The 26,971-nt window shown below is 30.6% G+C and overlaps 4 protein-coding genes across 6 annotated transcripts; 2 read left to right on the forward strand and 2 right to left on the reverse strand.

Annotated features, from left to right (window-relative positions):
• Positions 1-4,943: 4,943 nt before the first annotated feature.
• On the forward strand, positions 4,944-6,854 carry LOC140860518 (aluminum-activated malate transporter 10). The gene is made up of 6 exons (XM_073263527.1): positions 4,944-5,283; positions 5,369-5,509; positions 5,605-5,877; positions 5,978-6,099; positions 6,205-6,348; positions 6,435-6,854. The coding sequence occupies exons 1-6, from the start codon at positions 4,944-4,946 to the stop codon at positions 6,852-6,854; spliced, it is 1,440 nt and encodes a 479-aa protein (XP_073119628.1).
• Positions 6,855-9,093: 2,239 nt separating this feature from the next.
• Positions 9,094-10,976, reverse strand: LOC140865507 (uncharacterized). 3 transcript variants are annotated; one of them, XM_073270176.1, is made up of 4 exons: positions 10,805-10,976; positions 9,915-10,040; positions 9,740-9,830; positions 9,094-9,461 (listed from the first exon to the last, which is right to left on the reverse strand). In XM_073270176.1, exons 2-4 carry the CDS (start codon positions 10,026-10,028, stop codon positions 9,334-9,336), a joined length of 333 nt encoding a protein of 110 aa, XP_073126277.1. In that variant the 5' UTR covers positions 10,029-10,040; positions 10,805-10,976; the 3' UTR covers positions 9,094-9,333. The 3 variants fall into 3 exon arrangements, with proteins under 3 accessions (XP_073126277.1, XP_073126276.1, XP_073126275.1); XM_073270175.1 differs by having other exon boundaries at positions 9,915-10,034; positions 10,805-10,975; XM_073270174.1 differs by having other exon boundaries at positions 9,915-10,037; positions 10,805-10,972.
• A 1,170-nt stretch (positions 10,977-12,146) lies between these two features.
• On the forward strand, positions 12,147-12,518 carry LOC140860519 (calcium-binding protein KIC-like). Its single transcript, XM_073263528.1, has one exon. The coding sequence runs from the start codon at positions 12,147-12,149 to the stop codon at positions 12,516-12,518; it is 372 nt and encodes a 123-aa protein (XP_073119629.1).
• Positions 12,519-16,702: 4,184 nt separating this feature from the next.
• Positions 16,703-18,375, reverse strand: LOC140865209 (AAA-ATPase At2g46620-like). The gene has a single exon (XM_073269772.1). The coding sequence runs from the start codon at positions 18,316-18,318 to the stop codon at positions 16,930-16,932; it is 1,389 nt and encodes a 462-aa protein (XP_073125873.1). The 5' UTR covers positions 18,319-18,375; the 3' UTR covers positions 16,703-16,929.
• Between the last annotated feature and the right edge of the window lie 8,596 nt (positions 18,376-26,971).

The raw sequence follows: 26,971 nt of genomic DNA on the forward strand, positions 1-26,971 counted from the left end.
CTTCTGCAATAATTTTTACTTGAGTTCAAAATATATATCATTATTTTCCCTTGCTATAAAATATGGATCTTAATTAAATTTTTTGACACATGGTTGGGAAGAAATAATAGTCTATGACCGGAGAATGATTGAAATATGACATATTGTCAGTTGTCTGTTTTCAAAATTTTGAGTTATATCTTTATCATCAGCTATCAATTTAAATAAAAAGATAATACATTTGATTTTATAATTAGTATCACCAACTATTAATTTAAAATATGTGAGTAATATAATTTTTATTAATTTATAACTTTTTTGATAAAATGATAACTGATAGATGCTCCAGCTTTAGTTGGGATCGATAAATACGTTATATCTAATCTAAAGCATCCCACTTATATTTGAATCTTCAAATAATAGTTTTTTAAATAAAGATTTGGTAATTAACTTTTCGCTTCCCCTTTAGGCTGTATTCAACTAGCGACTGAATTAAAATATCTCTTGTTCCTATTTAAAAAAATGTCTTTTGTTTTATTTTCATTTCACAAGGATCGATCAGCTTAAATATAACTTAATTACAACGATCACTTTGATGTCAAATACATTTAGTTTCTTCATATTCATCTCCTAATTTTGTTTAGGTTTTTGGCATATCATATACTATCATAATGTTCGAAATATTATCTGAAACTGAAAATACAAAGTATATACAAGAAAATATTAACTTTTTGAGGTGTTATTTTCAAACAAAAAAACTTTTTGAGGTGTTACATTAGATAACTAAACGAAAGGGACAAAAGACAACATTTATAGAAATTTGGTCTTCTAGAAGCTTAGTTGTTAAATTTTTTTGATAAATTTATTTTACAAATTAAAAATATTGATGTCTTTGATATTATAAGATTTTTTATTGTCAAAATTACAAAAAAAATATCTTACTACATTATTATAGTAGAGAACTTTTAATTAACTAAATTTCAATTAATTGGTGAAGTTTGAGATGAAATTACAATTATATCCTAATTTAATTCTCAGTAAAACCAAAATTATTATACAAATTATTAGTCATTTTATATGGTCTTTTCTTTTTATTAGCCATTAGATTTTATCTTATTTACCAAAATGACATTTTGCTATCTTTGTTTGTTTTTTTTTAAATTTTAGATTAGATAGTTATCACTCTTAAACTTTTGAATGTATAATTTATTACGTGACTTTTAAAAATAACATGAAAATAAATTAACATAAAAAAATTATGTATATGCACGCATCGCGTGCAAGGGACGCTAGTAATACTATAAAAGTAATGTAAAAAATTATTTATACACGAAAATAAGTTTTGATTAAACAAATAATTTTTTTTATATTTTAATTTAGAAAAAATTGATAGTCTTATGTGAATTTTTTTAAAATAATATTGTATATTTAATGGGTTGAATACGTAGTAAAAATTTATGAAATAAAGAAATATACAAAGATATTTTAAAAAAGTAAAATGTTATAAGATTTTAACTTTTTTAAAAACAATATAAGCTGTTAAACAATTTATTTGACAGCTTATATGTTTGAAAAAAAAAATTATCAAACAAATTTAAAAGCTTATAAACTCCGAAATAAATTGTTTTGTAAAGATTATATAACATCAGCCAAACATTCTCTTAATCTAATTCTTCTTCTCACCATTAATCCATCATTTGTGATAAAATCCGTTAGATCCTTCTAGAGAATTATGATATACTGGCGATAGCATATACGATATGTCATATGTGCGTAATATTATACAATATATTTAATTTTAATTAATAAAATTAGATACATCTTTTTAGATAATTTTGGATGTTCAATTAAAAGTAAGTTTACAAAGACAAATTTAATTTGATATAACCAAGTCGGATCGAAATGATTTTTTACAGGGAGTTAGTTCAATTAATTAATATATACACGTAACATAAAAGAAATAAATTATGGTCCACTAATAAGACCTAATGCCCACTAATAAATAAAAATTGAAGCAAAAGCCCCAGAGTACTGTAAGCCTATTAGTCATTAATTAACTTGTTCAATCGCCCAAATGGCCGTGAAAATGATATGTTTATTCTAGGGGTTTTTTAAATAAATATAATAAATTTTAAAAAAACTTAAACAAATATAACAAATTTTAAAACTTTTAAAAAATATAATAACGTGGGGTTTGAAAACGCACTTCCTTGAAGAGTTGGGGTTTGAGACCCCGACTCCTCATTTGTTATTTTCGAGGAGTCGAGATTTGAAACCCCTACTCCTCATAGCCTATATATATATATATATATATATATATATTAATTCTTTTCATTAGTATTTTTTTAGTTTTATATTTATAGATTTAATTGTTTTTGCATGTTAAAAAAACGATTATTATGATTAAAAAAAATTTAGTTGTTTAAAATTTTTATAATACAGTTGAACTTTTATAAATTAATAATATAATGTCGATGATATTTTACTAATTTAAAAATGCATTAATTAATTTATAAATTAATAAATTATTATTTATAGAGTATTGTTGATTCAAAATGAATATAGAGATTAATTATACAAGAAAATTATGTTTTATTAATTTTCATAGATTTATATAAAAGTTTTCTGAATTGAGATTGAAAAAATTATTATTTTCATAATTAATAATTATAAAAAGTATTTTTAAGGTTTTATATGCATATATGTTTTTTCTATTATAAAATTTAGAATGAAATAAAACGATAAAATAAAATTTCATAAATTTAGAATTTTTTAATTAATTTATTTATTTTATAAAAAATATATAATTATAACTAATTTTTGAATATATTTATATAGTTATTTATTTTTCAAACGACGATAAATACATTTTTTCTATTTATATAAATTTTTTAGGTTTTTATAATTTAAAATATATTATTAATTATATTAAATTATATAAACGGTTTTTTGGTCCGACTGTGCGGTAAAAAAAAATTTGACCGATTAGATCATTTTTTAAGTTAGACCGGTTCGATCACTGACCTGATTATAAAAATATTGTTTTAAATGAAAAGGACTAAATACCAAAACATAACTTAACTTACAAGGCCAAAATCCAAAATTGAATATATACATGACCAAATCACAAAACAAAAAACTTACAAGACTATTTAAACTATTATTCCTTTTATAAAAGTTTGATTATATTACAAACTTTTTCCAAACATGTAAAACAACTATAGATGCAAATATAAAACCAAAAAATAATAATGGTAAAATTGAATATATATATATATATAAAAGAATAAAATATAAATATATATACAATGAAGAGTTGGGGTTTCAAACCCCAACTTCTCAAAAATAACAAATGAGGAGTCGAGTTCTCAAACCCCAACTTCTCAATGAAGCGGGATCTCAAATCTCACGTTATTATATTTTTTTTAAAATTCTAAAATTTGTTATATTTGTTAAAAAAAAATTTAAATTTATTATATTTATTTAAATAACCCTTATTCTAGTGCAACCACCTACGCTTAGATTGCATGCGTGCTAACTAACATAAAAATTCTTATGAAATTGTCTTTAGGGTAACAAATTAATTTTTTGAGACGGATCTCCCGTCTGTTTTGAATCATAAAAAATATTATTTTTTATATCAAAAATATTAATTTTCACTATAAATATATGGATCAGATGATGCTGTTTAACCGTCTCGCAAGAAATTTACTCATCAATTAATTATATTAGAATTATATTATGTAATTTTGAATATTAAAAATTTGATGTATAGTATTTATTAAAAAAGTCGTGTTATCTCCACTTCATTTTATTTTATTCACACTTTATTAAAAAGACATATTTCAAGAGAAATATGAATAGTATTTTATAAATTGAAAAAATACCTAATAATTAATATACTACGAGAGCCGGTACTAAAACTGTCTAAAAGAGAATATAATATTGCTTAATTACATTCAAAAAAAAAATTCCTTTGGAAAGATGGTAATATTATTTTTGACGAAAGACATCTTGTAATTTATTGAGAAAATAATAGTTTTTAGTTACAAAATGAATTAACCACAAAAGAAAGTTCCCAATTTTCCACACAAAATTGGAAGAGGAGGAAATAGAAAAGAAAGCAATTGAGTGAGCGATCATATTCACTCGCATTTCAACGTCTTTTACATGATCAGAAATTAAAAAAGGATTAGGAGAAACCCATCCTACGTCAGTCACAAAATTGGCTATTACATTTTATTTTATTTTTGAGAAAAAAAAGTATGTATGCTAAACATTGGGAAATTGTATTTTTTATGTATATATTTCTCTATAAGATTTTGCTTCCTTATGTTACCAATTACATTATAAATTTATTTGTCCGCAATTTTTGTTTTGTTTTTTGCAATTTTACTTTTTTCAACATGAAGCCGATGTGATATTGACGTGTGTAATATCATATCAACATTCTCGATAAAAATTATTGATATCATCGCAAATCGAAAGACATACAGACTAACAGTCGCAGACAAAAAAAATACCAAACCAAGATTAATATTTTCCAATGAACATATAGCTTCCGATAAATGATGTAATGGTTTTAGGTTCCACCAAAAAGTAAGTTTGTATGCATACGTTTTGTTGAACCGATCTTGTATAAAGCCCCCATTAGTGATAATAAAAAGAGAAATGCAGCTGATGGCAACAGAAGAGAATACCACCTAAACTGACCTACCAAAATATTTTCCTTGCCCGTACTATCCTCCAAATTTAGCAATTAATTAATTTATGAATATTTAATAACATCAGATATATATCAATTATTTTAAACATATCATATAAAATGTGTACAGTAGTATTGGTATATATATACACATGCATGTGTGTAATTTATGTACATATGTGCTTCACCTGCAATCAAACACAACCACCTAGCTAGCCTGCAAAAGAGATCAGACAGGAGAAGAACATTGAACCGAAAGATGGTCAAAGAAAGCGCGGCGAACGGAGGATTGGAATGGAGGATTAACATGCCGGATGGATCGTCGAAGATCCTAGTACCCGAGCGCGTGCCACGAACCAGAGTTTGTGGAGGATTACAAGGATTTTTCATGGGATTTTTGTCCAAATTCTGGGGGTTCATTCTAAAGGCTTGGAACATAGGATTGAACGACCCTAAGAAGTTCATTCATTGCATTAAAGTAGGGCTGGCTCTTTGTTTGGTGTCACTTTTTTACTACATGAGGCCATTGTATCATGGAGTTGGAGGAAATGCCATGTGGGCTGTTATGACTGTAGTGGTTGTGTTCGAATACACCGTCGGTAAGTAGGCGTTGAAATCGAAAGAATAGTGTTTGTTTTTTGTAATATTTATGAGCAATCACATGACTAGTATATGTTAATGCAGGTGCAACATTATGCAAATGTGTGAATAGAGCAATTGGAACTTGTTTGGCAGGAGCACTAGGAGTTGGGGTTCATTGGATAGCTAGTAAGTCTGGAGAGAGATTTGAACCCATAATCCTCCAATTCTCAGTTTTCCTCTTAGGTACATATATCTTTTACAGACAACATATATACATGCATATCGAAATAAATTTGTTATGAGGACTTAAGTACCATTGATGTGCATTTTTCTTGCAGCTGCTGCAGCAACTTTCTCAAGATTCATTCCATCGGTCAAAGCACGATTCGACTATGGGGCCATGATCTTTATCCTCACCTTTAGCCTAGTCTCAGTTTCAGGCTATCGCGTGGAGAAACTGTTCGAGCTGGCTCACCACAGATTGTCTACCATTACAATAGGGACCTCCATCTGCATCATCACAACCATGCTTTTCTTCCCCGTGTGGGCCGGAACCGAGCTGCACAACCTTATCAGAAACAACATGGAGAAGCTTGCTGATTCCTTGGATGGTAAGACCAAACAACAATATTATTCCATTACCAGAACATGGAAAATCATATGACATGCAGGGAGAGTCAATGGACTGATCTCTTTCATTACAAAACGCAGGATGTCTAGCGGACTATTTCTCCAACGAGGTGAACACTGATAATATCAAGAACGAAGCTCGCAACAAAATTTTGCTAGGCTACAAATGTGTGCTTGGTTCTAAGGCTACGGAAGAATCCTTGGTGCGTTTCCCGTCTTCTTTTCTTTCTGTTTCCTGAGAACCTACATGATGTAGCACATTTAAAGTTTAAGACCATTTTTCTGAACCATGTTACTGCTTTTCTCAGGCTAATTTTGCCAGATGGGAGCCTGCACATGGAGGCTTCAATTTTGGACACCCATGGAAAGAGTATCTCAAGGTTGGAGCTTCACTCAGGAGCTGTGCTTACTGCATTGAAGCCCTTAATGGTAGCATCAATTCAGATGCAAAGGTATCATATATGGATCCTGCAGGCTCAGTTACATTATCTTTCACCAATTATAACCAAACATTCATGTCTTTTTTCGAAATTTTCAGGTTCCGGACGTCCTAAAGGCGCATTTCAGCAAGTTCTGCTTGAGATTAAGCTCTAGTTCCTCAGCAGTAATGAAAGAACTATCCGCGGTTATCAGTACAATGACAAAATCAACCAATATCGATCTAATCGTTCAAGAAATGAACAATGCCGTCGAAGAACTTCAAAATGCCTTGAAATCTTTCTCCGAACAATCAACCACATCATTAACTGTATCGAATGGCACAGGAGATGCAAAAGCAAGTCTTGCCCTTGTACAAATTGTACCATTAGTCACAGTATCATCGTTACTCATGGAGATCGCAGCAAGAACGGAGAAGATCGCGGAGGCAGTGAATTCACTCGCAAACAAGGCAGAGTTCAAAGTCGAAAGCGATGAAAAATCAAAGCAGAGCCAGAACCCAAAAGTTTTAACAAGATAGTGGAATAAAAAGATGGAGATTATATTACAATAAATTCCCTTCAGAAGGGTATTGGTTATATAATGTAACTTAAGTATTCTGTGGTATTTTTTTGTGTGTTTTTTGAGCTAACTTACACAATGTACATTAAACCACCTTTGATTACCAGAATACAGATTTTGAAAAAATCCAGGCATATTCAAGTTTTTGGACGTAAACAACATCGAATACTGGTACTAAATGAAAGGAACAGCAAATTAAATATGCAAGAACAGCAAAGGCACCAACTTTGTTGCATGCTCTTAGCATAATCAACTTCGTTCAATATTGCAAGTTTTCGTAGGAACCTCCACCCACTACCCTGAAGTGCGGATTGAGTAAACTTCCGGATTAACAAAATAGCCTGTAATCATGCTAGTCAGTTGAACCTATTAGACAAGCTCTGTGCGATAAGTTAATTATTACAAAAATATGTTGGTAGGTGGAATCGAACTCCTGCGTTACATAATGATCGAAGGACGTGGATGTCTAATATGGATGTCTAATATGAATGATTAAAAATGATGAAGATAATTGATATAGTATGATTAATTAATATATAGTGTTCGATGTATATGTTTAGTATTGAATGAACAATCAATATCGCTCTTATCAACCACACTAAATATTCGGGAGAATATTAAACAGGAGAATAGGAGATGATCAAAACTTAAAATATTATATAATTTTTTCCCCATCATTTAAGTTACACAAACAAAGTCCATTTCTTCAGCATCTCAGGGCCATCCAATCAGAATAGAGATACGTTACTATATTATAAAATAATATTAAAAAGAACCAGGGTAATGTAATTATATAAAGCCAGAAATAACAGATGTCAGCAAAATTGAAAGTATATTTGCACGATAAGTCCAAGACACTTCTTTTGGTTGTGGTGTCCACTGTAGAGTCCATTACCACTAGTGTTATAAGCTAGGTATAATTCACTAATATTTGTTTATGATTTATCTCAACTATGCAGTATGGGCATGACAATTTTGTGAAGAAAATGTTGGAAAACGTTTTTTTTTTTAAGCAATCTCATATGTTTAATTTCATTAATCTAATGACAAATTTCTCTAAGTATACATCAAGACTTAGATTTGCCTTTGCAAACTTATAATATGAATCCTTGGATATGTTTTGCTCGATAAAATGTAGCAGCCATTTTTTATGCATCACACTATGAGTGTGTTTTTCAAAAATAAATAAATAACTAAATCACCATTCTTTATGTTTTTTTTAAAAAAAGCATATTAATTTGGATCAGATTGTATTGTACTTAAAAAAAAAAAAACATATGGTGCGTCTATTGACCATAATTTCTTCTAATATATATCGTGTTCATTTCCGACGGAGGACAGTCAATTATTTAGTTATTTTGGTAGTAATAATATTTCACACAAATTGATTAATTCAGTTCATACATTAGGATGGAATTGTAATATAAGCATTAGCTAGTATGTTTGGTACGGATAATGTGATAAAATAATATATAGATAAATAATGTATTGTAATAAAAAATAAATAAAAAATGATAGTGGATATAATATTTGATTAGATTGATAGATTATAGTTGATTTGATTTGTTTGATTAAATTTTATATAAAAATTATAAATTACCATTTTATCCTTTTAAATAATAAATAAAATATAAATCATATTATTTATAAGGGATAATATAGTAATTTAAATTCAATGATTTGATTGATGCATGATAAATAATTAATGATTTGATTGATGTAAAATTATAATTAATAGATGAATAAATAATATGATGAGAAGAACGTATGATTAAAGAGAATAAATTTATACACGGATTATTAATAATGCTACCAAACATAGTGTTATTAAGCCGGCCGATTTATACACGAACATAGATGAAGATTGAAGATGCGAAGACATTGAGTGGTTTTTGCTGTAAAACTAATTCATAACAATGAATAGTTTATATTAATTTTTTTTTTAAAAAAAAAAGAGAGGGTAAATTCATTTATTTGTCGTACTATGTATATTTTACAATTTTCATTGAATTTGTTCTTTTTGTTAATAAAATGCATTTGTTGAAAATTGGATGTGTAGATGGATTCTTTTTCCTTGGACAAGGATAAAAAAGCCGAATAATTTTTTAAAATGTAAATTAATTTGAGTTTTTAGAAATTGAAAATATCAACTACAGATTCAAGTATTATTATGTTACAATTTAAGGGGGAAAACAAAATATATATTTAAATTTGAGCTATCATGTAGTTTGTAACATGATTTAACGTGTACAACTTTGTTTTCCCCAACAAAACCAAAGGTACAATCAAGAGAGTAAAATTGAGATCGGATTCAATCCAATCAAGAATACCCTACAAAATGGACGATATTTCACAAGAAATCCCCATTGAAGTCCCCCCTAATATCGAATATTTATCATCGGCCTTGCAAACAATACGGATGTATGAAAATGAAAGCACTAATCTTCCCTCCAAGTGTGATTGCATTTCTTGCAATTGTAAAATAAGGTCATTGGTTCATCAGCTGACCTGGTTTGCACTTGGGAGAAATATGCTTCATTGTGATTGCACTCGGGGCAAGCAACCGCTGCACAATGAACAAATGTAACCAAAATCATTCCCATGATCAATCAAAAATAGCAGCAGAAGTCGAATGTGTTGCATTTTTCACCAAAGAAAGAAAAAATATCTAGATAGTCTCCACTTGCATCGTTATTCTATTGTTAACACGTGCGAAAACCACAAGTTACCCTATAGAACGCAAGGCCCGATGGCCCTGCTCTAGGAAGGTGTTAATGTCCTATATAAAAGGAAAATCACACACTCAAAAAACATGGAGAGAGCAAAACTGTGAGGAGTAGAGACATGAAGTGGTGTTGAAACTCTTGTTGTCGTCTTTGGAGAAGATGGGATCGATTGGCCTCTTAACCAAGCGTAGGTGTCTCTTTATCTTAACCTGTTGAACAGAAACCCACACATGTATCCATAAATACAAAAGAAAAGAGCAGGCAAGTACATTACAGATGGTCAGGCAAATTACCTTGTTCTCTATTTGACATACATAAGGACATGTTGGGCAGAAGAATCTGGCTGGCCGCTCCATGTAAGGCAACTCATAAAGCAGCATATTCCCACATGTTGGGCAGAACTCCATTCAGATCTACTGGTAAAATGAATCAATCAATTCACATATTCACATCTCATTAGATACTTTTGGCCTCTCGTACGTCACCAGATCGAAACATTCCTATATTTCTATGAACCATTATGAGATTTGACTGTTATGATACAAGAACGTTATTCAATACTTAAATTTCATTATCCATTTACTTACGTTTAAGCCTCACCAAGATTTTATTGATCATGAGTTTTATCATAAAAGTATGTGTATCGATATTTTGGTATGAAAATAGTGAGCATTATAACCATAAGTTTTCTTGATCATGGCAATCACTCATTCATTCTGTCCACTTAACTATTTTCTCGAGCACCCAGCACGCATATCTTGAATTCATAATTTCTCATGTTATTGTTTCTACTATTTTTAATAAATAACCCAAAACAGTACCCCAAATCAAAGCACCAATAAATTCCCAGTTTGCACTTCAATTAGAGGTAGCCTAGTGACATTTCCAACACTAAATTCCCCAATTACATGATGTCTTATACTACCAATTCAGCCATGAATATGTAGGGTGTCGCAAAAACAGCTCTAATCCATCATTAACGGCTTTAATCCCACTGTGTATAACATGAGTACTATCTTATGCTTCAAAAAGTTTAATTGCACCACCTATTCTACCATATTTCCACAATTCTGACTTCAAACTCTTGAATAAAATTTCAACATGACACAAAATCTCAATAGAAAACAAAACAAAAAAAAAAGTTTTAATTCGAAAAGGGGCAGCAGCGCTGGGTTGTCCTTACCTAGTGAAGGAAATTCGAAAGAAGCTTCAAACAGATTAAAATGGAGAATAAACGATTTTTATTCCCAAATTTTGTTCTGTTGTGTTTCCCCTCAAATTTGAAGCAGAATGCTTATGTTATTGGATTCCATGGTTAGGGTTGGGTTCTCGTCAAACAGAAAAAGGGCCGACTCATTTGGGTCATGTCATGGGCCGCTACGAAATATCGAAAATGTGTATTTTACCGTATGAAAATTAAATAGATATCATAGGCCTTGTGTTTTTATAGCGATTTCACGATATTTTTTTTTCTCATTTTATTTTAATCTCTTCTCAAACTTATCTCCAACGATATTTCTCACACTTATCCATTATTGTTTATCAAACTTTTAAAATTGTTAATTAAATTACTAAATATTTCTTCGATCTTAATCTAAAACTTTAAACTTTTCATTTATCAAGCCAGTCATGAAATCGTTTACATTAAAATGTGGCCGCAACGATCAAGTGGAAATACAAAATAATTAAAGAATTCTCAATATTTTGCGGTGCCCCCGCCGCTGATCCAAGGGCCAGAATTGACCCACGACATTTGGGTCAAATTTTCGCCCTTGGATTTCCATATGGGCATGATTAAAGCTAGTAATTATTTCTTGGGAAATGCTACATGTACACATTGATTTACACATTGGGTTATACACTACACATGAAATTACAAAATTATCCATCCACTTGATTTGAAAAAAATCTTTCCAAAATAATTAAAGATATTTATGTAATCTTAAGTGCAATGTGTAACCCAACGTGTAGCATCACTCTTACTTCTGCTCTTCGGAGCCTAAACAAACCGTAGAAGATCATGGATATCAATTAAATAAACTAGCTCGCCTGAAATTTCAGATCACCCGGATTCCGATCAGGGATCATAAGCGTTTCGAGAGGCAAAAGCCTTGCTGTTTTCAAAAAGTTATTTCCAATACAGTACAAGTACAAGATGTCGATAACGATCGAGGAGGAGACATATATGTACTAACGACGAAACTTCGAGGAAATTAATAATGTAACGTTAAGACAAGGACAAGGACATGCACAAGCAACTTCCTGGAAAATCACCCTATTGTGGAATCTAGCTAATGCTAATCAATATATATGAAACACACACTTGTCAACCAATATAATAACTTTTTCGAGATCGTCCGTTTTCCATGCAACCATCTTTCTTTTATGGTCCTATAGGCACTCGACACTTAACATTTTACATATTCAAGATTGTTCGAATAATTATTTCACTGCTCCCTATAAAAGGAGGATAGGTGCTTGCTTACCATTTCCTCCATATATATATAACTATAAATTAGGAATTAATGGAAAGCAAAGGCCGTGATGATGATGGAGGGACGTGGGAATTATACGAAGACTTGTTGGATGTGATGGCGGAGAAGTTGGATGTGGATAGGTTTGTGGGCGAGCTGTGCGGGGGTTTCCGGCTTCTGGCGGACCCGACGAAAGGTTTGATAACCCCCGCGAGTCTGAAGAACAAGTGTAAGGTGTTGGGACTGGAAGAAGAAGACGCGGAGGCCATGGTGCGGGAAGGCGACTTGGACGGAGATGGGGCGCTTAGCCAGATGGAGTTCTGCATTCTTATGGTCAGGCTCAGCCCGGGGATCATGCAAAATGCGGACGTCTGGCTTCAAAAGGCCATCCAATCTCACTTGCAACCAACTGCACGATCATGATCATCATCATCATGTCTTCTTTTCTTCTCATGTTGATCTATATATATATATAAATAACTATCGTGATGATATATGTATTCATTCACTACTGTTGCTGTGGTTTGCTCTATACCTCAATTGTGTTTTTGCTTCGATCGGGTACTAGCTACTGTTTATATATGTATTATCGCAGGAAATATAAATATCGATCGACGATCCCCCGATCGATGAAAAATCGGGATATTTGGGTATATAGACGTGGTCAAATAATTTTTTTTTAAAAATAATCTCATCAAATGTATTTGAAATGCTGCAGGAGGTCATTTTTTTTAAAAAAATGTTATATTAGAAGGACGCCGACCGGAGGACCCAAGAGATGCTCAAGTCAAAATTAAGATGAAAAGACTTCTATCAATCGTAGTGGAAATGAGTCAATGACCATCGATCTTCCATAGAATTGGTTATTCTTTGAAACTTTACTAATCCCCTAGATATTAGTGTACGTAGACAAGAACAAAACATTTTGTCTTTTTAAGACGAATTTGTCTCGCATATGATGCTCGTAGAATTTACATGACAGTTGTCTTTTAAAATACCACTCACTTCTGCTAGTAATAGCTAGCATGCAGCACTACTCATTTAAGGTTCATAGCCACAAAATGTTACGAACTCCTCTCTATATAGAAATATGATCATATGCAAGTGGACTTTGATTTAGATTATCTCGGCGAAGGAAAAAAAACGTGGTGCGAGGGAAGTTATACAAGCTTACAACATTGGAATTGCATTATTACCATAAGATATATGTAACTTTTGGTAAGATGATAAATGTTCGATCCTATATACCATTAGTGTCAAAGTCAAAGTCACGTGTTTGATTCTCAATAGTTGCAATGAGTACAATTATCAAGAGATATTGTTGAGATTTAATAATTCTTCCTTTAAGATCATTTTAAACGTGACACTCGAGTGATCTACATTTTAAAAAATTAGAATGTCATCATTACCACTTATTATAGTTTCTGGTAAAACAACAAACATTTAGTTCTGCACTCTAAATTTCTTGTTGGTGTTAATACGAAAAATTATATATCCGTTCATATATATATATATATATATATATATATATATAATTATTTATTGATGGGTATAATACATTTCATTATTTCATTAATTTATTATTAAAATAACCTTAATTAAATAAATGAAAAAATGAATAAATAAAGTAAGTGGCTCAATGTATAAAAATTGTCTCCTAAGAGGCTAAGAGGGATGTTAGCTAAATCTTTAACCATGGAAGGGTTTGTTTGTAGTTTAAGTCCATCTCACTTTGTCTATAAATAACATGAACTTTTCTCATTTGAGATAAGTGACATTTTGAGTATACTCTACTTTTGGGTGTTTCAAGAGGTGGTAGTTGATCGGAGGATTTTTTATCGGGTGATCACCCGATACCTCTAACATTTGTTCGTAAAGCAGATGACCATCCCGAGAAAATCAAATATTACATCTCGACTTGTGATTCGTTGGAGCAGGAGCCTAGCCCCTCCCATAGACCCATACTACGTGGGCAATCCCCATACAATTTTTTTGGTGTTGACTGTTGTGCCTTCTCATTTTGTCGGCATTTTTTCGTTTTATTTTGTTCAAATTTTCATCGCTTAATTAATTTCAATTTATTAAGTTTAAATTTTTACAAATTCGTGATTTATTTGGTAACACAATATAACATATCCCAAATTCTTATTTCTTACCATATATTTAATCAAATTTAGGCTTTTATCTATACTACCTGTAAATTCTACACTATATTATTAAACTTGATACATTTTAGTATCAGTATGGTCCGTAATCTTAACAATATCAAATTTACAATAATTTAATTTAATAATATATATATTAAGCATGAAGGAGACTTTGATGCGTTGGTATCACCCTTTGATATCTATTTAAGTACATAAATGTCATACTTGTTTTTTTTTTTTTTTTGCTATTTGATAGATACTTATATACAACGTTATTTATGTTTTTTTATTTCATAATTTTCATTAAAAAAAATGGACTATACAAACATGCAACGCGTCCATCCGAGTGCTAGTACGTACTATAAATAACTTCTAATTAATTTGGTGAAATCTTATATAAAATTACAATTGTACCCTCGTTATATAATTTTATTGATAATTTTTTTTTATTTTCCTAAAATAATTTTTTTAAAAAAATATTCAATTATATCTTTATCTATATTTTTAAATTCAATCATATATTTTTATCCATATTTTAAAATTTTTAGACAGTTCCTCACTCCTAATAAAAAAAATATAAAAAATAATTAATTTGAAAATAAGAAAAATTATCATGTTTAGATCATGAGTAGGTTTTTGAGACGGTCTGACATATCTATATCCATGACAAAGTTAAATCAATCCATATTGATGGTGAAAAATAATATCTTTTTACGGATCGGGTTGAATCTGAAAGTTGTCTAACAAAATTGTTTCGTGTGACGATTTCACGCGATTTTTCTGTCTTAATCAATATTTCAACTATATAAATGTGCAACATGTGAAACGGACACTAGTATTGAGAATATATTAGTGATACTCGACATTTAATTTGATCTAACGTGAAGGCTGAGTTAACAATTTCTCGACCCATACAAACGATGGTCCGGCGTGCCCAATCTTATTGGCCCGTTATACGCTGGCTGTATGTGGCTATATTTACTGCAAATGCAAATATCGTCAATTAAATGAAAGAAGATAGACTTCAATTGATAAAATCCCGTGGGCTGAGGTGTGGGTGACCAATTTAACAAATGGGCATAACATACAAAAATGGTCCATATATCTCAAGTGAAATGGAATTAATTATTTAGCATCCACTTGATTTCAGCAATTTTTTTTAGGGAGAGTTTGATTTCAGCATTTACGCATGCGTGTGGTGTGGTGTTTTTTTTGTTTTGTTGTTGGATTAGAGTTATTTATTATAAATAAATATCAAATTTAACCATGTTGCTTCATCCCTGAGGTTTCTTCCTCGTGCATATACTTCGATTTAACCTTTGCATGAGTCAAAACCCCATGGGTGGTGTGGAGTGTTGTGATTAGCCTAAATTATGTGGGCTCCACATATTTTATGTGGATCCCACATGATTGAACCAATCATGTATTTTCACACCACCCATAGAGTATTAGCCCATGGGGTCGAAGAAACCCTCATTTGTGTTGTGTATTTTAAGTGACTTGTGAATGAATACTTGGTCAGGTTTTATCTGGGCCAACGAAGTGGATCATTAATGCACCCCACCCATTCACTGACCTTTTCTCATAATGTATTGTTTCCCCACCACTTTCAAGATCCTATTATACATTATTATAAATCAACAGTTTGGTGGCTCCATAAATCAAATCTTTTATCGAAATCCAGAATTCTACTCCACCAAATATATATAAGATTTAGCATGTGACTATTATTTCAGGAGTAGGTTCATGTGTAACCGTTTCAAGTCAACATATATTATACAATATTTTTTCATAAGCTAACAAAAACAAGTGAAAATAATGTGTTGCATGTAAAAAAAACAATACTTTTAATCAGTCGAGTCGGTTTCATAAAGTTGAATCATGAGACGTTCTCCTGCGATGTTTTGTGTTATTTTAGAATTCATCTACATGGTGTGTACTTCAAGAATTTGATCAAAATCAATTAATCAAATAAAGGAAAGTATTTTATGTACTCGACTGAAATAAATTTTTTTTAGTGATTGAATTGGAATAAATTATAAAATTTTAATTCAAAAGAATACAGAATCATGATGGTGTTGGCATCATGACGGTTTTATGAACCACCAAAATGTAGCGTAGGACCCTTTCCTTTCTGGCTCTTTCCGATTTCCAACTAACAACCCACACACCCTACATATTATTGGCCACTCATCTTCTTGTCAAAATAAATCCCACCCTGTAAAGCTGCGAGGGTCCATAAAATCAAAATTTTTTGACCCGATTCTTCGTTCGAGTCAGTTCGAGTTCAAATTCTATTATCTCTCGAGTAGAGTAACTATATATTATTATTTTTTTAAAACAGATATATAGTTTGAATACATTTTTGTTCATTTACATATAAAATTTAAACCCTAAATTATGCTACTAATATTGGATCGAATTCGAATCAAGCTCAAACTTACAAAATTAAAAAATTATGACCAAAATTTTATTGTTTCAGATTTTTAAGCATGTCTCACACAAAGTAGCTTATTCACTAATCACTGAAAACAGTACATACATCACATTTTTTTTTTTAATTTTTTTTTTTCGTGTGAAACTAATTTAGAAAATTACAAAGACAAAAATTATTATTTATATGTATATCAATAAATTCACTGTAAATGCTTATAAAATAAATTTAATTGCTCGTTCCAAATAATTGGTCACCGTTCGATCATATCTGCGTCATGATCAAACGATCCAGGTTTCTTGCAGCTTTTCATCCTTAGTAAACCGTACAACTTCCGGAACTCTTTAGGCACGGTCTCCTTCCAGTGGGCGGCGCCACCGCCTTCTTCCGACGCATAACTCAGCTCCGCCGGTGATGATGCCGATTTCAAGGCTGTGATAACAGATTTCAACGCGCGGCTGGGAGAGTTCCGGTTCGCCAGCATCAACTCGCCGATCTCCGCCGGGCTCATGGTGGCGCCGCTCTGAAAAATCTCCTCTACTTGCGGAAAAAGTTTGTGCTCTTTGACTCCCAAGTAATTACAAGCTAAATCTTTGAAAGAACTGAAATCGCACATGGGGAAATGGATGCAGACATCGATTCTTCCAGGCCTCAACAAGTCGGAATCAATCCCCTCTTTGGTGTTCACTGTGAAAATCATGATCCTCTCATCTTGAAAATTCAATATCCCATCCATAAAATTGAGGAACCCAGATGACGAGACCTTCGAATTCTCCGAAATGTAACGATCCAAGTGTTCGATCACGACCAGAGATTTGCACGTAGTCTGTAACAGAAGCATATTCAGATCAGCATCATCCCGCACCTGTGACAAATCGACGTTAAACACGTCGTAACTCAGCAAATTCGCTACGGCAGCTATGAAACTGGATTTCCCGGTGCCGGAAGGGCCGCACAGGAGATAGCTCCGCCGCCAAACGCGGCCAATCTTAAGGTAATACTGCTTGGACTTGAGAAACGTCTCCAAATCACTCCGTATCTTGCTTTTCAAATCCGAATCCATAACCATCGAATCAAAACTAGCCGGATGATTGAACGGAACAGATTTCCACCTACCCCCACAGTTATTATGGATCTTCAATTCCTTCCTCCTCTGCTCGATATCATCAGAAACCGCATGAATCTGCTGCAGATAAGGTTTCAGAACTCTCCGCTTATCGTTCCTCCTGATTTTCAGCACAAAACTCCTGGTAACCACCTGGTTGGCAGAATCCCTCTGTACTCTGTTGAGCCACGAAACTCTGGCTCCCAGAAAAGTATCGGAAATCACCTGATCATCGTCCAGCGACAAAACGATATCCGTCGGCTTCTTCCCGGAGAAAAGATTGGTGAAATCGGAATCCTCCAAAGAAGCCAGAGAATTGACGTACAGCGAAATCCGGCGGTAAAATTGATTCTCCTGGTGGGTGGAATCATTGAACTCGGGAACCTTGAAGCGCTGGTGGACATGGAATCGATCGTCGAACCAGTCCGCAAATCTCCTCACCACAAATATCAGACCACTCCGATGCAGGAACCATCGAAGAAGAAAGATCGAGCACAGAATCGAGAAGAATATGAACAACAATTTTAGTGGAAACATGAATGAATATTGATGATGAAATTCTGAGTTGTGTGTTTATTTATTTATATGCCAATGTATAAATTTTGTCAAACAAAAAATATGCCACTTCTTCAAAGAAAATAAGTGAAAAAAGAACAAGTGTCAATATAATTGCATATAATAATTATTATGAGAGTGTTTGACAGAGTGTAAAAAAGCTCTTTCAAATAATTTATAAACTGTTTTAGAGTTTTAAGATGAAAATTGTGTTTTGGTAATTTTTTTAAAAAATAGTTTATAAGATGTCAAAATAACTGTTTTTAAAAAAGTAAAGGGAATGTACATTGTTCAATAAGATCTTATTTTAATATTCTATCTTTCTAAAATATCCTTAAATATTTTCATAAATCTCCATCATATCATCCATCTATTAAATATTAAATATTATTTTTTTAAAAAAATTACAAATCACATAAATTTTTCTAAAGTAAAATATTAAAATAATTTTATTTTTTAATATAGGTTTATTCTAAAACTATTTTCGAATATATATAACTCGAAACATAATTTTCATAGAATTATATTTTTTTTGGTAATTTTGACAATAAAAAAATCTTATAATATCAAACATATCAACATATTTGAGTTGTCTAAAATAAGTGACCCAAACACTTTAAAAACTTTATTTTTAAAATAAGTTTTAACAACTTATAAACTCGTAAAACAACTTTTAAGCTTTAAAATCTTATAAGTTCTTTTTAATAAGTTTAGCCAAACACTTCTAACAATAAAAAATAATTCAATTATCACAATGGTGTTAGCTAATTGCTCGGCAATTCAAGGAATGTTATTTAGTTTTTTAAAAATACCACCTAGCACGAAAGGTGAGTGTATTACAGTTGGTTTTGAAATTGGGATATCAATGTCAGATAAGTTAAGCAAGTTTACACGAGTGATTGATGTAGAAATCGAGATATTAATGTCGAATTGATCATAAGTCATCGAAAAGTTTATAAATGGTCGATATAGGATTCTTAATCTAAATTTCAAAAGTGAAAAAAATTTAATCTAGTTTGAATGTTTGATGGTGTTTTTATTTTTATTTTTTTGTATCTCTGTTGATTTTTTTTATTATCTAGAAACTCTATTTGATCTGATAACAAGTTCAAAGCATTAATCATTTTATTTTATTCCGTATCGTTTTACAAATATTCAAATAAGAAAAAATGTTATCCATTTGATTGTTATAAATTCATATTTTGATCCTTTTTTTACCGCTTTATCATTGTTTTTATTTTTTAAAAAAATAAATGTACGGCAAATAAATCCAAATTTTGATTCGGGTTTACATTTTTTAACAGCTGTTGTAATTTAGTAAATATCTATATATGCAACAAAGATTGTTGTGAAACTCAAATTATCGAACTTTTTTTATGAAGTAGGAGTGTATTGAGTAAATACTCGGAAAAATGTAATAGTGTACAAACCTTATTAGCTAGGTAAATGTATTAGATAAGTCTTATATGATAAAATATTCATATAAGATGTTCGTGGAAGAAATCGAATTTTGGACAACTAGTCAAATGTTCATTTATTTTACAAATTTGGGCATTATTTGAAACATTATTATTATTATTATTATTATTATTATTATTATTATTATTATTATTCCTAAAAAATTGACCTCGAAGAGGACTCCATCCCATATGAGTCAGATGTTTCATTGACTTATGCGGAGGTTAAATCGAGAGATGTGACACATTGGCTCATGCAGGCTTAAATGTGCACGAGCAGCAGGAATTTGAGGGAGGAAGAAATATGATCAACTCGCAGAACATACCCTATTTCAGCAGAAAATATGAGGATGTTGGATTTTTTTTTCCCCAGAAATCGAATTCCTGACTTGATAACGGTCAGGTGCTCACTTAATTTAGAGCATATTATTATTATTATTAGGAGGTAGGATTTTTTCCCATCTTGTTTTTAGGTGATCGGATTTGTTTACGTTATTTTGGAAAACATTTAAAAGATACTTATAAATAAATAACACCCGCGGTTGAGTTTGTGCACAATCACCTACCCCTACGGTTTGCCTCTGGTCCCCAACACACTTTCCAGCCATTAAATTTATTTATTTTTTTAAAAAATGAATGCAACATTTATAGAATTAATTAAAAGTCGTAAAGAATATATATCATGCCATTTATTATAGTTATTAAAATTTTACTAAATGACCAATCACATCCATTTATTTATTTTATATTATTTCATAAGATAGCAAGAGTCTCCATCTAAATGGTAAAATTAGATGAGATGATGTCCGCACATGCTGCTACGGCGGTTTCAGGAAATTTTTTAAGAGAGGCAGCTAGACATAATAAATTATCATATATATACACGTATAATTAATCAGCACATAAAAAAGTTAAATATAGTAAATTTAATAATATTTTTATATTTCAAATTTTATTTACAATTTACCCTTACGACTTGATATATACTAAAAATAACTAATAATACTTCATTCGATAAACTAATACTATATATATATATATATATATATATATATATATATTTCAATATAATTAATTAATATTCGTAAAAATATTTTCAGCAAAAAAATTTCTCTTCAATGCAGTTGTTGCGATTGGTAAAATAAAAGACAAACTTAGAAGCTTATAAGCTAACAATTTTTGCTTCAACAAATTTTTTTTTTAGGTTTAAATACTTAAAACCCATTGTGTTTAGGTTTAAAAACTTAGTGATTGAGCTACAATTTTTTAAAAACTATGAATCACAAATTTTTAGGTCACTTTGCACACATTAAACAATAAATATTAACTTAAATTTTTTGATCCTCTTTTATATTTTTGTGTTTGGTTTCTAATTTGTGATCATATATTATTATTTTTAAAATATAAAAATAGAGTTATTTGCACAAAACACCCTGTAAAATATTTAAAATGCACACTTCTCCCCTGTGAAATTTTAATAGACATCTTCAATCCTGACCTTTTAAAAAATTAGCACACTCGCCCCTTCAGATGAGTGATTGTTGCGCACGCGCCCCTCATGCGACTGGGCAAAGATTTTGATATTTTTTTTGCACCAAATACCCCTGTGAAATATTAAAAATGCATATTTGACCCCTGTAAAAATAATTTTTAAATATATTCAACCCATAATACACAATTTTTATTAAAATCCAATTATAAAATATTTAGCAAACACTTTTTGTTTTATTATTTTTTATTTTAAATGTATTATCATTAATTAATTATTTTCTAAAAAATATTATTATTTTATCTTTTTATCATTATTTTATTAAACTCACTTCGTATTTTCAACTTTTCCATTAAACATGCATTCATAAACAATGTGACGACCCGGTTCTAAATCTCTCAATCAACAAATAATCTATGAAACATACATTAAGGCCAAGAATCAAAGCCTCAAAGAAAAGAATTTTTTTTTTTTTTTATAAAGAGTGACATGCGCGCGCGCAGGGTCACCCCTCGCGCGTGCGCAACTCAATGGGGCAGAACCCCATGGCTTGGCCTGCGCGCGCGCGCGAGTAAGGCTCGCCCGTGCGCAGGCCAAGCGAGCAGCAAAAATGATCCTTGCCCAGCTGCTGTCAAATACTCACCAAGGTCCTTCTTAACCATTCTACCAAGTCATTCATGCATCAAACATGGTATAAAAGTCATAATCAAGACAACAACATATACATTAACATCTCAAGACAAGAGTAAAATATCTAGTTCAAGTGTGATTACAAGATCAAGTAACAACACTCTAGACTAAAGTTCAAGTCTAATAGTTCATAACTTCAACTCTTATTTTTAACATAAATGACAGCAACTTCAATTCTACACCGGATCATCACGCTAATCCCTCACGTCTCAATTCATCAAGCCCGTCTTTGCCCTGTTCCTGAACCACCTGTTGCCATGCACACATACAAACACGACAACAGTCGGATAACTCCGGTGAGAAACATATTTCCAAGTAAAAGCGACTAACATGCAAATAAAATTAAATATATCAAACTCATGATATAAAATAAAATACAATGCATGCTTTAAAACAGGGTTCGCTAAAGAATTCTTTCATTTCATCGGTTGGGATCCCGAGAAGAAGATATCGTAACTGAACCACCGACACTCCCGATCGAGGTGGGGCTACTTACCTTACTTCTCTAGACTTTGAAGCCACTATACATGCAAATCAGACGCTAGGCTAACTCAACCACCCAGGCCATACATATATAGTTCCTCAAATCGTCTAATCGAACGACTCCGTTCATTTCAAAATCAAAGGATAGATCTCACAAGATGAATGCAACATATACATCAATATAGCATTCATTAATATCATAGACTCATTCAATAAGTCACATAAGAGCAAGTAATCAAATAAATATGTGATTTAGGGAACTCGATACAAACCATCTCGAGTTTTAATCCCATTCAATTAGTAGTCCACTTTTATCTTTCAAATGTGATGTTTAAGATGATTCCAAGCTATCCCAATCTGAACAACACAACCACCAACTTATATCAAAATCTGCATTCAAGTACCATACAACTCTATTGTAGAATAGCTTCAAACCTTGCTTCAATCTCTATCGGTTCAAAGGTGACGTTCTCGAGCTCGATGGTATTCAAACACAATCTGAAATGAAGTTTAGAAAGCTTACAAACATCAGCTAAGACTCACCAAAATCACAGCTCAATACAACTAGCAAAACAACCTCAATTCACAAATCCGGCGGCGTAACGGTATAAATTCGGCAACCGAAACTCAACTACAACAATTCTAACAATCATACACATCCTATATCAGCTGAATATCAATCAAAACCAGCATAACATAAGGTAGGAATTTCGAAATAATTGCTGGAAATTCATAAGAAACTGATACGACATCCATTCTTCAACCCGACGTCAATATAACAAAGCATAGAAGCTCAACAACATCAATTCATAAACAAATATGATCTTCTGCCCCATTTCAACATTTTCGAACATGATGAATCAAAATAAAACTTACATCAAATTGAAGGTCTCGTCGCGAAGATTTCAAAACACTTTTCGAAATCGAATTCGGATAATCGAAACTCAAAATATTGGAGTGTGAAGATGAAAATATACTTGGGAGTTCTTTGTTCTTGTTCTCTCGATTCCTTCTCTGAATTTCTGATGAAACTTGATGCTATACACGTGAAAACATATCAGAATAACAAGTGTCCAACAAATTTTCCAATAGTTGCAAGCCCTCCAATTCTTGCTTCTTTGCAATTCAGTCCTCAGCCAATCATTTAATTCAATTTCAATCCTAAATAATTTAATAATATTAGAATTTAAATCAAAACTCCAAATATTCCCAAATTAAATATTTTCTGATTAAAATTAAATAATTTTGGGCGTTACAAACAAGTATTTAAATAATTTCAAGTACCAAAATATTGAACTAAACTGATAAGTTCAAACATATTACTTTTTTGATTTAGGACTATATATTATTGAACCAACATTTAAATTTAAATTTCGAAAATATGCATTGCACAATTTGTAATAAATAATAAAAAAATAACATGCTTATATAATTCTAAATCGAAAATGTAACATTCATGAACTTATCATTTGGTTCAATATTTTGGAATTTTTAGATATTTAAATTATTATTTATGAATCATGTTTAATGAAGAAATTGAAAACACGAAGTGATTTGATAAAATAATAATAACGAGATAAAGTAATAATTTCTTTAAAAATAAATTAATTATAAATTATAAATTTAAAATAAAAAATAAATAAAATAAAAAATATTTGAAAAATATTTTATAATTAGATCTTAATAAATATTGTGTATTATTATTTAATGCAAATTCTGCAATGCAGTTTAAAAAATTTAGATTTTGATTCAAAAATCTATAATACTAAATTGAAAAGTAATATGCATGAACTTATCATTTTGATTTAATATTTTGGTACTTTTAGGTATTTAAATCTCGTTTATTTTATAAAACAATTATATAATCATAATAAATTTAAAATTTAAAATAAAATTAATAAAACTAAAAGTGTTTGCTAAATATTTTATAATTATATTTTAATAAAAATTATGTATTATGAGTTAAATAGATTTAAAATTTATTTTCACAGGGGTTAAATATGCATTTTTAATATTTCACAGAGGTATTTGGTGCAAAAAAAATATTAAAATCTTTGCCCAGTCGCATGAGGGGCGCGTGCGCAACAATCACTCATTTGAAGGGGCGAGTATGCTAATTTTTTAAAAGGTCAGTGTTGAAGATTTCTATTAAAATTTCACAGGGAAAAATTATGCATTTTCAATATTTCACAGAGGTGTTTGGTGTAAATAACTCTATAAAAATATATTAATAATTTTTTTTTAAAAAAACTGCCCCCCTTGCCCCTTAGTAGAACCGCTCCTGCATGCTGCTAGCAATTTTCGATAGAGTTCGAGTATCGTACCAATATCAATATATCAAACAATCCATATCTATTCTTATACGTAGAGTAAAGTAAATCAAATCGAGACGAACAATGATATGGTGACGTGTTGGAGTGCTTGAAAAGCTAATGAGAATGTGATGGTTTAAAATATTCCATATCATAATAAGAAGAAGAATTGATAAAGATGAAGATACAGTGGTCCAGATGAATCTCACATTAATCTCTATTAGTATTAGTAAATTGTTAGTGGGGTCATCTCATCCCCACAGGTAGATCCCAAATCAGCGTGTGCAGACCGCGTCGCCAAAATTTATCTCCGATCAATATCCTTTCGAATTGCATCAATTTGTAACCGATCGAATGCAACAATTTTTAAAAAAAATACTTTTTTTTAATATCCTTTCGAATTGCATTAATTTGTAACTGAACGCAACAATTTTTTTAAAAAATAATTTTTTTTTTGAAAAAATAATAATAATTTTATCATCCCAGCTTCTCACACCAAACCAAACGGACTCTTAGTTGCAAATTTTAAATAGACATAGACACGAGAAATGCTTAGGTTCGAGACTTCGCGCACAAATTCAGTCATTAATTCTCCCTCCTTTTATTCTCTCTATGATTTGACTCTCGAATTTATGAGAAATTGAGGTTTAGGTTCGAATTTGTTAAATACACATGTTGAAATAAGTCAAGTATTGACATGTCTCTTATCGATTGGATAGAGTTCATATGAGTTATATATATAATCTTGGACAATTTCTTAACTTTTGGGATGAAGTTAGGTCCAAGTTTAAATTTTAACTATGTATCAGACCTTAGGCCCGTCGTTATGTGTTGGACCACCCATAGTTGGGTCATCCGATAATGTTTTCAAGCTCTAGTCATTTTATTCCTGGATTAATATATTAAGATGTCTCACATCGATATATTGTGATGTCTCATGTATCGGTTGGATAAAGTTCATGAGAGTTATATATATAGTCTTGAATATAATTCCTCCTTTTAACTAGCTTTTGAGTGAAATTAGGTCTAAGAGTATGTTTGGCTGAGCTTATAAGCTCTTTAAAACAACTAATAAATATTTTTGGAGATAAATTTTTTTTTTCAAAAAATTTATAAACTGTCAAAATAAGTTGTTTTAAAAAAAATAAAGGTGTCCTTATTTTTTTAATATCTTATTTTAACATTTTATCGCTCTAAAATATCCTTGGATATTTTCATAAATCTCCATCTTATCCTCCACCCATTAAATATTAATTTTTAAAAAATATTATAAATAACATAAATTTTTTCTAATTAAAATATAAAAATAGCTTTATTTTTTTAAATATAGGTTCATTCTAAATATATTTTCGTATATGTATAACTTGTTACATCATATGCATAACATTATACCTTTTTTTGGTAATATTGACAATAAAAAGATCTTATAATATCAAACATATCAACATCTTTAAGTTGTTTAAAATGAGTTTATCCAAACGCTTTAACAACATCTTTTTAAAATAAGTCATGACAGCTTATAATTATAAGTTTCTAAAACAACTTTTAAATTCTAAAAGCTTATAAACTATTTTTTTTTAATAAATTTAGCCAAACATCCTCTAAGTCTAAAACTTAACATATATAGATTCTGATTAATTCTTTTTTGAAAAAACAAAAACAAAAACAAAAAAGCCAAGAGAGTTGTAGTTTTTTTGTTCAAAGTACGATCATTTGTATGCGAAATGCATGTGGTCAAAGACTCAAAATTTCACTCAGATGTATTATTCTTCAGGTAAATTGGTGTCCAGTCTTTATTTCAAAACTCAAAGGCAAGATCAGTCTCTGTCAGAAAAAATAGTTGTTTACACTCCCTGGGCCCATATGATTTTTTCGGTTGAAATTCGGTAAAAAATATTAAAAATATGGTACGAATACATATATTCGAGCACTAATTGTTTTAGATCTGATACAAAAAATAAGATTTTGAGTATAAAATCTGCACATATTTATTAATATGAACATTTTCAACATGTGTTTGAGTACTCAAAAATCATATATTTGTATCAGATCTAACAATTTAATACTCAAATATCATATATTAGTACATATCATATTTCTAATGTTTTGTACCGATTTTCATCCAAAGAAGACAATGTGTCATTAATATCAATATTTACTTAGTAAAAAAAATCATATATTTGTACCATATCGTCTAACATATT

Source organism: Henckelia pumila, chromosome 4 (genome assembly GCF_033568475.1).
Source record: "Henckelia pumila isolate YLH828 chromosome 4, ASM3356847v2, whole genome shotgun sequence".
NCBI classification, from domain to species: Eukaryota; Viridiplantae; Streptophyta; class Magnoliopsida; order Lamiales; family Gesneriaceae; genus Henckelia; species Henckelia pumila.